Source organism: Wasmannia auropunctata, unplaced genomic scaffold (assembly GCF_000956235.1).
Source record: "Wasmannia auropunctata unplaced genomic scaffold, wasmannia.A_1.0 LD336106.1, whole genome shotgun sequence".
Taxonomy (NCBI): domain Eukaryota; kingdom Metazoa; phylum Arthropoda; class Insecta; order Hymenoptera; family Formicidae; genus Wasmannia; species Wasmannia auropunctata.
Genome location: NW_012026784.1, coordinates 3,919,860 through 3,934,609, shown reverse-complemented (window position 1 = coordinate 3,934,609; position 14,750 = coordinate 3,919,860). Strand labels below are relative to the sequence as shown.

The window sequence follows — 14,750 nt, the reverse complement described above, 5'->3', positions numbered from 1 at the left end:
CTCTCTCTCTCTCTCTCTTTTTCTCTATAATAAGCATAAAAACGTTTAGATGTAAAAAGCCACGCCATATGTAAAAAGTTTCTGTCAATTTACAAATGGTATAAATGAGATACATTGTATGTACGTCAATCATTAAAAATTGTATACCTGATAAACGATGATTTATTCGATATAAAATACCCTTTGAAAATATACTCTATTTATTTGCAAAGTTTGCGAAATATATTAAATGATACGAATTATTACATGTTGAATTGTTTACTTAATAAAAATTAACTGACAACTATCGGCTATTTTTTTTACTGTAAATTATTATGGCTCATCGAATATTTTCGTCATATATTATCTATATAGAGATATTGATTCGTTAAATTTAAATTTTAATAGTTTTTAGCTGACAATTTTTAATGATAATTGTATTATAAACATATCAGTTTACAAATAGATACGACAAAAGTAGGAGGTAAAGAAGTATGTACATATAGGTTCGATTTATTTCTTTCATATGTAAAAAAAGTTACAACTACTCTTCTAGTAAAGCATTTTCGCTGCACTGCAGCGATCGCATCACATAGCACTGTCAGCACTTTGTATTTGATTCGTCATAAGAAAGAATATCGCTTTCGTAAAAATACTTTCGAGTGTACTACCAAACATCTAAGACCTCGACCTTAGCTTTAACAGACAATGGCTATGATGAAAATAGTATCTGTAAAAATAACAATAGTAATAATATTTGTGTCTTTTTTGATTGTCATAGATTCTAAAATGAGATTGGAGGAGGATCTGGTGATCCGCAGGAGCCGACCCACGATGATCTCCGCTAAATATCGCGCCCGCGAAGAACGTCGCCGTTTGCTTAAGATTTCCGCCGGCAAGCTGAGGAGGATCGAGGACCCTGAAGCGAGTTTATGCCGATCAGTTCTCATAAATAATGCTGTACGACGATTGCAGCGTGAAAATCGGGACGAGAAGACACGGAGTTACGGTACGCTTCCAGTGGTGGCATCATACATGGATGCCAGCAAGGAAAATAACATCGCCGAGAATCTCATTGCCGACGTAACGGATGAGGAAACCTCCTCTAGAAAGAGGTATGACATCGGACCCGAGTAGAATAATCTTAATTTTACTTTCTAATAAAATTTTAATTATAATTTGAGGCTCTCTCTCTCTCTCTCTCTCTCTCTTTCTCCTTCCCTCCTCTCCCCTCTTTCTCTGTCTTGAATTTTCAGTTAAGAAAATTTGTTTGTACACTTTGTGTGTGCATGCGCGTGCATTTACCATAAGAATTTATTATTTGCAAGCAATCCTCATGTTAACAATATTTGTGATTTTGAAACGTAGGTTGGCCGATGATTCGAGAAACGACGGACTCAATTCCAAGCGACATAGGCACGATGACTTGGACTTGCAGGATGACGTATTCAGTGACTTCTACATCTTGCCGCCGACGCCACGTTTGCTCTCGCACATCGATGAAATTCAGTCAGAAGCAGTAGCGTCCCATCATAACGACAATCGCCATCTGGACTTCTCGGAGGACCGCTTGAGCAGCGGCGTGGCAGACGTGCGACCAAACGGCACGATCATCAGCACAAGTAGCACCTCTACTAACGGCAATGGGGTCGATAGCACGACGAGCTGCCATTCCATGCTCTTCCCCGGCGTCGGAGATCTCGACGACACGAGCGTACAACTCTCGAGACCGGGAACCGATATGATGGAGGTGGCCGACGTAGTCGATCCCGATCGACTTTGCGACTTTTCCAGATTCGCCGACTCGGCAAAGACGCTGGAGGAACGACTGGCTGAGCTGCAGTCTTTGGACGAGCATTTTGATCTCACCAAGTTCGAGCGCAACAACAATCAGAGTTGCGGCCGCGCCTTCCATGACATACAAACCTTCCACAGCCTGGTGCCGGGCCTGGAAACTTAGACGATGGTACTATATTTCGAGTCGCGACGGTGTTGCAGGACGCCAATGGCAACGGTCGTCGATGTCGACTTTGCGGTACGCAAAGTCGTCTGACGAGAAGAGTCACGCGTGAACTCTGTGTTCGCCTTATCCTCCTGGCTTATCTTCGTGCGCTCGTAGATGAAAAACGCGTGGTTGGACGTGTGCTGACGCGCGTTAAGTACTCTAAAAAATTTTTCACCGTGGGCAAATAGATGGGCTAAATTGTATCTTGGATGACGTGTTATTTTAACACGTAATTCATATTAGATCTGCAACAAAAATTTTTAAAAAACTTGCTAAAAATTTAGAAATGTACAATTTTTACCGCAATTAAACTACAAGGGACGACAAAAAGTTAAATTTTAAAATCGATCGAAAATAACATGTCTGCCGTTCCAGTATTAATAAGATTAAAAAATGCAATCGGTGCGATTACCAATATATCTTCAACGCAACGTCGAAATTATTAAGGAATTATAAAAATTTTATTAATTCTGTGTTTAAGCTTAATTTGTTGCAACTTAAAAAATGCAAATTAAATTCAGTTATTACATGAATGATGTTAAAGTATATGATAGACGATACCCCGCCATAATATATGTACATGCACGGAATTTCGGTCATATCATGTATCGCCTGCAAGTCTGACTCATGCTGGTAATAATCTACTTACAGCCCTGACTCAATGTTGAACGCGCAACCACATTGTGTTATTAGATACCTAATAACACAGTGAATACACGCCGCTCTTTAGTTGGCCATTTTGTTTAGCAATAATCTTAGCGAGAACATTTTCCATTAATTCCATTAATTGCTTTATATACATAGAATCATGAATGCATTTTTAATTTTCAATATTTTATTGATTTTTATTGATTTTTATATATATACGCCATGTAAAAAGGTGAGACCAGCAATTATGAAAGCTTGTCGAGAAAAAACAAATTCTGAAAAAAGTATTAATATAGTTATATATGATAAATTATTTTTATAAATTCTTGTATCATTTGCTATTTAACATGTAATATTGCAAAATTCAAAATCGGTTTTTATAGTGCGATTTGACAGTGGCAGGCATAATTGCTGGCTTCGCTCTTCAGATGCTCCGCTTAATCTATTTATGCGACAATATCAAATCTATTTAAGGTCAATGACTGATGATAGATATGATGGATTTTAGTTAACTCAATTTAGCGTAAGGGCACCAGTTCTGGATTATCCTAAGGATAAAAATTCATATTTTTATTTAGAAAAAAATATTAAACAATTAATAACATAATTAATAGTTTGTAATTTAACAAAAAAAATATTTTATTCAATTTTAGTACTATTTTATATTTTTTAATTTTAATTGAATAAACTAATGAAAATTGTCCACAATTAGATACTTGGGGGACTAGCTTCAAGGTATTAAACTTTGAGTGAATTTTTAAAGCTATAACTAAACGTCTCACGTTTTGTTACTTAATATCAATAAAATGTAGCGTTGCTGTTGCTAATAAACAAGAAACAATTGACAATTAATAAAGCTAACGTAAATGCTAAAGAATCTTGCGATATGCGTCATTTGATGAAAAAATGCAATAGTTATTTAATATAATAAATTATTTTTTCTTAGCGAGACTAGTGCTCGCGCGAGCATGCAATCATCCATATCTAGTGCCTTTACTTCAATAATAATTATTTTAATTCTTTTACTTTATAGTATGAGAATATCATCTAATATCATCTTCCTTTCATAACAATAGTCTTCTTTCTCATGAAATAATCTCTCTTCTCTCTCCTCTTCCTTTTACTTTATAAATACCTATCTCAAATTTACTTTTAAACATTATTTATGGAATTGTTATAAATTTAATTGAAAATATGTACTTCTAATTAGATTTTTCTGAATTGTCGATGGCGCTAATGATCTTGTACGCGCAATCATGAGTCAAGTGCTAATGTCCTCGCTGACTCCTTATCCGCGTCGTCCGCCCAACCTTGCCCGCGGCCTGAACTACGTCGAAGCACCTCGCGCAGTATCGAAGCGTCATGGAGATACGCGTGCCTGCATATTATTCTCCACCGATACAAACTTTTTTTGGTACCGGCGCAACCTTCGGCATGACGCAAAGCGCGCGCGTATGTGCACATTGTTTGTATATACACAGATAGATTTTTAATAACATGTTAAGGATATAGGATGAATTATATCGAGAGAGAATAACGCACATCGAGATAGAACTATGAACGTGAATAAAAAAGCAGCTTAGCGCCAGTAAGATCTATAAAGGAACCAAGTTTTCCGGATATCTGAAAAAATATTAAAAGTTAAAACATCAATGTTTCTTGATTTTCTTATTGAACGCAAATGTATGTTCATTGTAACTGTCCGCTGCTATTTTATTCAAAAACAATAAAATGCGCTATTTTTTATTTAAAAATATGAAATGCTGCGAACCTGTATCTTCGTATCAAATGGCGTTAAGCGCACTGTCTGCGCGTGATTTCTTCTTCGCGTTGTGTTCAAGAGCTCTATAGCGAATTCTCTCTAACTACCCTAACCGTATAGAAAACTTGCGTCTTTGTAAGGCAGTTTTCTTTGTGGAAAAATCTGAAATTTAGTATTGTTATATTATTATAAATTTCACGGCACTCCTGGATATGAATGACTGTGTTTTTAAACGGTCTGGTTCTAATGCGGTGCAATTCATTCCGGAGCATAGTTCTCCGTAGGCCGTCTTGTAAGCACGACGAAACACACACGCTATCGCGTAACGCCACAACGAGCCTTAGCTGTTGTACGTTATTGCATTATTTTTATTGATATTTCTTTATATTCGAGGAGTAGACGCCTTAGTAAGCAATAGTTGTACTTTCCTGTAATGGTGCTTCCCCCCTCCCCTCCCCCCCCCCTCCTCCTCCCTTCTCTCTTGCACTCTCTCTTCTATGAGAGAATCATCATCCTGTATACATACATATATTATTGGAAAGTTGGACGTGGAAACGTGCAGAGAAATCACAGAATTCGATTTCCTAAATTTATATTGTAGAATCAGTGACAAAATTCACGCATGGGAGAAAAAAATTCCAATTTCCCCAATTTGCGCACAGATGATAATACTAAATTTATGTTCCTCGAGGGTTTTAACGTCATTGTAACGGGTGCGTCATAAATTTATTTTTTAGTGGCCGTATATTTGATCGTCATCTATCGCGAGGTTCTTCTGCTTTCCTTAGAACAATGTGTTTATTACGTTTGTGTCTGACAAAAGAGAATCAGCACTCAACAATCAACGGCAATCAACGTGGAAACTCGTCGAAAAGAGATTATATCGCGCACAAAAATATTTTATTATTTTATTCTCGACATGCTAAATGGAGCTAAATGATTGTTGTCTTGAATTCAGTGATTATTCAATGATTCAATGATCTTTCCTCATTCTTAGCGCTAAAAAAATTTTTTTAAAATTAAAATTGAACTTTAATTTAGTTTTATATTAAGGAAGCGTCTATATTATTTGTAAACATTGCACACATAGACGGTATATAAATGCATACAAAGCATTAATGCCATCCAATGCGCCTTAATTAACATTCAAGAAACATCTTTTCATTTTACTAGAAACTGTTGATAACATAACTCGACTACTTGATTACGTGAAGAAATAATTGAATCATACATCGTACACATAGTCTCTTTAAAAACGTGGACGCATCGGACGACGTTAACGCTGTCGAATATACATTATACATACCGTACAGTTATTTGAAGATAATTGGATAACTCATCGTCTGTCGAGCGATCAAGTATCTTTACAAGCTCTTCAGAAGCCCTTGACGAATTTCGTATAGTGCTATGTCTTCATTTCTGGTGTATTTGCCAATCTGTTTTTTCATGATAATTTTTACGTTATAGAAACTGCGGTGTTTTAACATTTGTTGAATTGCTCTGCTAACATGCCGTACGACGTTAATTTTCATTATACGTATACGTGTTTGCGTTACGAAATTATCTAATATCACGAAATGACAAAATTCAAACTTACGAACGCGGTATTTTTGCGATATTCTTCTACACACACACACACACAATGTCATATCGCAATGACACAAGTCGCACACAACGATTGTCTTATCCTTTAAAATAGCGCACGAAGAAAAACTACTGATTTATTACAATTATCGATATCAGTGCTCGTGTTATCGATTAGCGTATGTCGCAGCTACATTTCGTTGGTTTGTCGGCAATCCTTTTTTCTAACTTATTTATCCCTCACAAAAGTGCTAAAAGGAATTGGATAATGTTTCGGAATGATTTGTCTCCCATATACATGTCGCTTCTGCTGTCAATTCGCAAGCATCTTGTTCCAAATTTAAATAAGGTCTTTTCTCGTGTATACGAATTTTGATTTTTGCTACGAGAAACATCCGACTTGTATCAAGTTCTTCTAGTGCAAAACTCGCGCTGTCCAAAAATAAAATCTCGCTTTTCTTGTAAAACTATTTTTTGTTGTTTTTTTTTTGTGAAGATGAGGTACATATTATATCAATTATATAAGGTACTATTCACTACTGAAGCGAATTTTGCTGTTACAATCCAGCCATCGTGTCATATCATTTTCGACAATTTGATATTTTTAATGATTGAGAAAAAGAAAGTATTTTGGAAAAAGCAGAGGAAACACTATGTGGGTAGAGACAATTCCGTGGCAAAGTCTGAATGCAAACGCACAGACAAATCCAAACCTCCTTCGAACGCCTGGGCCACATTTTCGAAAAATGTGTACGATGTGCGTATAGGCAACGGAATATGTATAGCTCTCCCGACACCCGTGCTACACATCGCGAAAAACGGCTCAATGCGTTTACTTGTAAATAGTCGCCTTAGCACTACTAAGATAATTAGATATGTATAAAATTTCATACGTTGTTTAGGTTTCTAGTATTAGTTATATCCGAAATCAGTTACCAATTATATGAACAAATTGCAAATAAACTGCAACTTGCAAATAAAATGCAACTGCCGTCTGTTTGATTTTCTTCTTTCCTCTGTTCTGCAAGAAGAAGACATGCGCACAGAAATAATGACAAGATTATATATATATGTATATATATATATATATTATATATTGTTTATTTGTCATTATAATTATAATCATGTACATTATGTAAATCGCAATGGCAGTGGTAATGAAATGGGAGGCTGCACACTTTTTGATGGCTTTTTTGTTTTTTTTGTTTATTATTTTATTGAGATTGCGAATATATATATATATATATATATATACACACATACACACGCATACACAAAAGATGAAGAACTAATGATATAATTATTACGCTTAAAAACTAAATAAACAAAAGATTATCATACTAGCGTTAACATGTTAATTTAAATAACGTAATAGTAACACCGCGTGTATCGCGTGTGCGTTTGTGTGTGTGTGTGTGTGTGGTGTGTGTGGGTGTGTGTATGAGCATGGTCGCGTCAAGATCAGAACTCGGATGCACGGCAAAGTTCTCTTCCTTCTTTCTGTTTTATCTCAATACTCGGTGCGCCTCTCGCGATCGTACTTCTAGATTCCTCTGATTTCTTTCCGCTTTACTTCTCTCGAGCGACATTATTTCGAATAAAAAGATTTCTCTCAAAAGAGTGGAAATTGTTTACTTGCCATTACTTGGACATTCTTGTTGTGTTTGAAATCGTTTTTATTTAATGGACTAGGAGCGATAACAATAATTTTCAAAGACCGATACCAAAATATTGAATGATGCCGATTCAGGTTGCAACGGCTGGCAATGTAATTTAGATCGCTCACGCGATGCAATGATACATTTACGGATGAATCTATAATTCGCTAGCATCACACTCGTAATAATATTACAATAATTCCATTTACACTCGCATAAAATTATACAGAAAATTAAAAAAAAAAAGGATTAAACGAACGTACACGTAAAGTTAATCGCCGATACGAGAGATACGCAAGTGTGTGTAAAAGTACCGCAAGGGTAATTCTCATTATCCGAAAAAATAATCTTGGTCTTATTTAAAAATATAACAATAGATCTTAATCGTATTACTAGTGATAAATCTCTATTTTAACAATGATAGATAAATCTTAATTAACAAATTATGCAATAAGAGTTTAAGAGTTGATCTTGGTGAAAATTGCCGTCGCATACAAATGTACTTGCATATCTTTACGTCAAAGAGCAACAGTTGTGAACAGCTCCTAATTTTTTGAAGAATTGTGTGAAAGAAGGCTTCTCGGTTGCGCAAAGAGCGAATGATCAAAACGAGGCACATCGTGGAGGCACAAAAATATCCTCAAATTATCCCAGTATCCGTGTTACAAGTGTTGTGCGTATCGTTACATTTATGTTATAGCGATCCTTTCGCGACATACATCATGACATCATTGCTTTAATCTTCAGACACGTTTTTTGGACTAAAGTTAACTTTGAATATAAAGTAAACGTTATACTACAGAAAAATGTGAATCGAAAATAGATTTTATTTCAATAGACGTTCGAATTGACGCATCATTCGATTAAGGTCCAGGTCAGTCCAATATCACTATTAATCTACAGCATATTACGCATCATATTCCCCTTTTCTCTTTCCTAATTCAGTTATCAAGATACCTAACGCAAATATAAGTTTGTCCTCAATTATGAATCACTCATAATCCACGTCCTACTTTTTGGATGTCGAAACATCTAGACTGGAAATGATCGAGAGACTGTGTTCGGTGTTCTTTGAATGTTTTCGATGAGTGAGAGCTTATATTCGTGTCAGATACTCGATAAAAAAAAAAAAATATTAAAAGAGTTAAACGTTGACAAGATCTCTCTTTTCCAAGAGTTGAAGAAAATAAGTATGAAATTAAATCTCGCGGTTAAGTAAAATTAATCCTCGTTTAATTTCTAAGAGAAGTGTGCATCGGACCGTTGCTCTAAACTCGATCTCTCGAAAGCCTAATTTCCGTGATCGAGCTGTCGTGACCGTAATTCAATTTTCATGATGATCAAAATTGACTCTCTCAACACATTTTCGAGTTCGAGAGTACAGAACGTAGTAGATTAAGTAGTAGGAACGGAAAGAGAGGCGCACAGAGACGAGAGTGCGTTTTCGCAATTTGTCAATTCGCTTCGGTCGTCGCTTCGATTTTTTTCTTTGTTTTCCCAAGGAAACTTACCCGAGAGCCAAGTGAGTGAGACGAACCGCGCGTGTTGTCGCCCGGCATGTCTCATCGTCAGTCAGACGTCTAAAAACGTAATAAAACGTTATCTCGCCGAGAGGCTCGACCTGCCTAAAAAATCTAAGGGCGCGTTCGTATTGCTTTTCCTTTCTTTCGACTGCGCGCAGCGAGTTTATTTTCAGTTTTTATCATTACGCACTAATAAAATATCACCTTTCTGAAAAATATTCTCGTTCACGCACACGCAAAGAACATCGAAACATTTTGCGTGACGCGACGCTGTTTCCATCTTTCATCACATTCACTTTTGCACTCGCATTTTTCTTCGAGATTCGCTCTCGTTATCAAGGCCGCGATATTTTTCTCGTTTCACTTTTTTCGTGACGAACGCACGAACGCCCGAAAGCACGAAAGCACGAAAGCACGAAAGCGGAGCGATTCGGACTGTAAGAAATATGCATAAAGAATAAGCATCTCTGCGTAAAACGCGGAAACATTGTCAATCGCGCGAATCGGCTAGCTTTCATCACAGACATCTATTAAGGATATACGCTAGACTGTTAACTTCCTCATTTACCGTGTATAAAAAAAAATTGTCTCCAAAAATTACATGTATTACACATGCGTGACGTAAACGGAAAAGATGACGAGATGCAATGTGACCGGTGCACTGCTGTGTATAGTATAAATGTCTGCGGCTTTTGTATCCAATCATTCACGCTCGCGATGCGACGTTACTCGTCAGCAAAAAAAGTGAAATAGTCGATCGACGAGAATGGATGAAGTTGTTGCTATCATGAGAGCGCGATTGATACATTCGCATCAGTGTCAATTTTTTGACGCGTCAGTCACATTTGAGCAAACTCGTATTTTTACAATATTGCAAATAATTTCTTTCGCAGAAAAAACTAACCAGAATTAATTAACAATGTTACAAATAATATGTTAGTATAAAATAATTTCACACACGCCCCTAATCCTACAAAAGATTTGCATTGTATACATATACACAATTGTTCATCTCACTCATCATTCGTCACTAGCAGCTTTTTCTCTTCATCTTCAGAATCCTTCTCTTCATCTCCATTTAATCCTGATATGACTCGTGGTCTATGTAATCACATATCTCGCAATGAACAATCAAACTAATCCAAGATATCGCGTAGCATCACCTTCATCCATTCGTATTTTTACAACTTTTCGTCGCGAAGGTCGAAGATCGACCTCCGACATTTTCAGAACGTTTGTTGACTCTTGGACATACACAGTGCCGATCACGGATGTAGGTACATCATTGCGCAGCATATATGAAATTAATTGGGTACTCGAATAATCTCTCAAGATAAAGACAGGCAATTAACGCTACCACTTTGTCTAAATAGAGAGACGGGAAATATATTTGACCGCTATCTATACCGAGAGAATTTTCTCTCCGGGATCCGAGAATTATTTTTGCACCAGAGATTATTGACTCCAATCAAAGATTTAACAATGGTCGTTTTCTATCGACCAATTACGATAGGGATTTTTAAATTTTATCTCTTAAAGTGGACGTTAACAAACGATGATTATCACTGAACAGAGTTCAGGGCAATTAGTCAAGGTAGCCAAGAGTCAATATCGTCCATTCGACATGCATTTACAATAATTACACTTTTTGCCGCCAGAAAAATAGAACTCTTAAAACTTAAACTCAGTTCTTGTTCGTTTACGATTTGCAAATTCCTCCTTTTTCATCGCATCACACGCATATGCAGTGTGTGCACACCGTATATACCGCACCGCGCTGTATGGAGTGTGCCGCGCTGTGCCATGTGAAATGCGTGCAAATAACAACTAAATTCGTATCGATATCCTTGAGCATTCCATAGTTTACGAGAGTTTAGCATTATCGTGGATACCGTCATTTCAAATCATTGTCACGACGATGATCGATGATTTTTCAATGGTACGAATTTGTTCTTGCTGACAGATAAATTGATAAACGATTAATAAATATTTTAAAAAGTATACAAATGCAATAAAGTTTCGTCATATTTCTCGAAATATGATTTAATATAGGACATAATTGTGAATTTTTGTCAATGACAATAAGCATTTCTTTCGGTCTGTTCTGCTCTTTCGTGACATTTGATAAAAATTGTAAAGGATTGCGTACGTGTCCGCAATAATAATTCGTTAATGTTTCACAAGACATAAAGATAACGCGCTATGATACTTTGAAAATAATTGTTTTTTTTTTCCCATTTGAATTCAATACTAGAAACACGAGATTTTTTTGCGTCAAAACGAAGACACTTATATGTTCTATGATATTTCCTAATTGTAATTTAAATCAAAATTATTTATAACAATAGCACATCTTAAATATTAATATATATTTTATCGGAAAAAAATTTATCGAAAAATATCAGACTGAAAATAATTTCAATAATGAAGGAATGGATCTATTTAAAATAATAATAAAAAAACTTGTAAAGTGTTGAACGCAATGCAAAATCACTGCATTCCATTAATAATTTTCTCATCGATAACAAATTACAAGCTTAATCATTGACATTTTATTAATCATGAAGATAATAAAAAAGTTGAAATAAACACATACGGATGATTAATATCAATATTTCACATGTGTCACAATTGATTCATTTTATTTTATAATATTATATGTATATATAAGTATGTATATATACAGGGTAAGGCACCTAACTTGCATACCTCGAAAAAAACTTGTAAATTATAAGATATACGAAAAATTGTTATATACAAAAGTTGTATGATTTCGAAGTCATTATTTACACGGTATATAAATTATTTAAAAGTGGAGGGGTTTAAAAAATTTCAAGGTCAACTTCGTTTTTTTAAATGAAATTATATTATTTTTTATTTATTTATTTGATTTTACATAATATGATTCCTCTAATTATTCTGTGCGCATATAAAAGAATAACATATTTTAACATAAACTGTAAAATCTCACAAACTACTAATTTTTTGATAAATATACCTTAATATTTTTATGCACAGACTAATGAGACAAATCAATTGTTGTAAAGAAAACACATAATTGTTCTTCAAAAATAATATGTAGTTGCATATTGCAAATTACATAATTTTTTTTTAAATAACTAAACAAAACTTGTTAAACTCATTGTTCTGTGTGACAAAAGTATTAAGATATTTTTATTAAAACATTAGTAGTTTGCGCGCGAGATGTTTTACATTTTATGTCAAAATATATCAAAATATATCAAAAAGTATAAAATATCTCGTAAACTATTGATTTTTCGGTGACCTTCGTCATAGTATTTTTACATGCAAAATAATTAGAGAAATTATATTACGTACAAAAATCATATAATTCCATAAAAAAAAAAAACACGAAATTGACCTCGAAATTTTTTTAATGCCTTCACTTATAAAAAAAATTTATATACTATGTAATGATCCCTTCGAAGTCATGCAACTTTTGCATATAACAATTTTTCGTATAACTTATAATTTACAAGTTTTCTCGAGGTGTGCAAGTTAGGTGCCTCACTCTATATATATACATATTTATATGTATATACATAAATAGTTATTTTTGCGACACACTCCATCACGATTATTTGCGATTTCGAAGATGTCCCTGCACGACGATATAACAATACTTATATTCATCATCACTATTGCCAGTGATTTGCCTTTTTTTCTTTAGTCGATATACATATATAAATATATGTATATATAGGTATATCAAAAATATCCTTATGTGTATTATGTTTGCTACACACACATATATATATATATATATATATATATATATATATATATATATTTATATAGAATTATTTTTATAACGCAGTGTCATATACAATGTATATATATAATTAATTATATACATATGGTATATCTATATTTTTATTAGTACATTCGTACGCGTTTATTACGCGTACATTTATTAAATGTGTTTGTGTTTTTTTTTAATATGTAAGTGTGAATACACGAGTGTACGCGAAGTATATGTGTATCATGTTAATTACGCATATTGAATATTTTTGCGATAAATGGATACTTTATTTCGCGTATTTATATTCGTGTAAGGTATATCTACAGTTCCTCAATTTTTAAAAGATTATCTATATACATTGGAGGAATTATTTTCTCCACAGATGCAAGATTCTCTCGCACAGAATTGTTTTCACAAGAAACTTAACGATTTTATGAAAATGTAACAATTAGATGCTTTGTTACAGGTTCAATTAACAAGTGATATTATAGAAGAGCAGTAAAATGGTACAAATATATTCAAAAACAACATATCAGAGACATTTGTCTACAAGTATTGTATAAAATAATATATCGTGATTGTAAATAATTAGAATGGTACAATATGTATTTTCTATTTACTAAACTTCAAAGCAGTTGGACACTAAGATAATCTATAATGGTAATGATTATAATTATTGTATATATGAATGTTTGATTGAACAATTCATGCATGATAAAAATTTCTTAAGACAAACATGTACATGTGAACAAACTCTCTTCTGTGATCCAAGCGCAAGTAGAAACGCGTCAAATTTAGCAAGCGCGTTTTGGATTTTTTGATACTTGTATTTAGATAAATAAGTATACGAATGAAACGTAAAGCAACAGAACAATCGGGACAATAATGACAGACAATCATGATTGAAATAATCCGCACCAATAATAATAATAATAATAATAATAATAATAATAATAATAAATATTTCTTATAATACAAAAGATATAATAACTATTTGACACACGTCATTACTGATAATTTAAACGCATTATTTCTGTTGTTTTTTTTGTAATGTGAATGAAAAGATTTTTTGTTTGATATCGACAGTGCAAAGAGAATCTCGCATGTGTGTATTAGGAATGCGGATTGGAGTGGATTGGATTGGAGTAGAGTGGAGTGAAGTGGAGTGGAGCGGAGCGGAGCGGAGTCGAATTTAGTAGAATGGAGAGGAGTGGAGTGGTGTGACGATGATGCGCGTTAAATGTCAAATGATGTACGCAAAAAAAAAAAACGCAAGAAGAAATGAAAAGAGAAAATCTTCGCAGTCTCACGCGCAACATCTCGATCGTCGATTTTTACCGTCCGATCGTCCGCAATCCTACAAACGAGTTGGACGTTTCAACTCTATTATAATCGATTAAAAACTAGAATAATGTATTATCGATCTATATATACAATACGTAATTAATGATAGTAACATAATAAATAAGCTCAATAGAGAATGTTAAATCTACACTCACTTTGTATGTATTCGACTGCCTTAACGGCTTTGAATTAATTATTCCCTTCAAATTAACTGTTATTTAATTATTTACGACCTTGTCATTATGCTCCTAAAGGTCGAGCAGGCCAATATTATATTGTATAATATATATTTGTTCGAGTCATTCTTACGAACGCCCAAAAGATTTTTACGTAGATAAAATATAGTGACTTGCACCGCTGGTATGCGATTGCCACACAACTATGTTCAAGTCTCTCTTTAGACGCAGTAAGAGGAACGAATTAGCAATAACAATCATTCAACCACACAAGATTCGATATATATTTTCCTTGCACTCTCCCCCCC

The 14,750-nt window shown here is 34.3% G+C and overlaps 2 protein-coding genes across 5 annotated transcripts in view; one reads left to right on the top strand and one right to left on the bottom strand.

Annotated features, from left to right (window-relative positions):
• LOC105452799 overlaps nucleotides 1-4,809 on the top strand; it is a 119,140-nt gene extending 114,331 nt beyond the window's left edge. For all 4 annotated transcript variants that reach the window (XM_011694248.1, XM_011694229.1, XM_011694239.1 and 1 more), the window contains 2 exons: nucleotides 761-1,094; nucleotides 1,348-4,809. In XM_011694248.1, coding sequence (XP_011692550.1) covers nucleotides 769-1,094; nucleotides 1,348-1,939 — 918 coding nt within the window. In that variant the 5' untranslated portion in view covers nucleotides 761-768 and the 3' untranslated portion in view covers nucleotides 1,940-4,809. The remainder of the gene's footprint in view (nucleotides 1-760; nucleotides 1,095-1,347) is intronic.
• The window catches only part of LOC105452816, a 23,464-nt gene continuing 10,879 nt past the window's right edge, over nucleotides 2,166-14,750 (bottom strand). The window contains exon 8 of the mRNA XM_011694269.1: nucleotides 2,166-2,229. The gene's annotated coding sequence lies outside the window, so the exon portion shown is untranslated. The remainder of the gene's footprint in view (nucleotides 2,230-14,750) is intronic.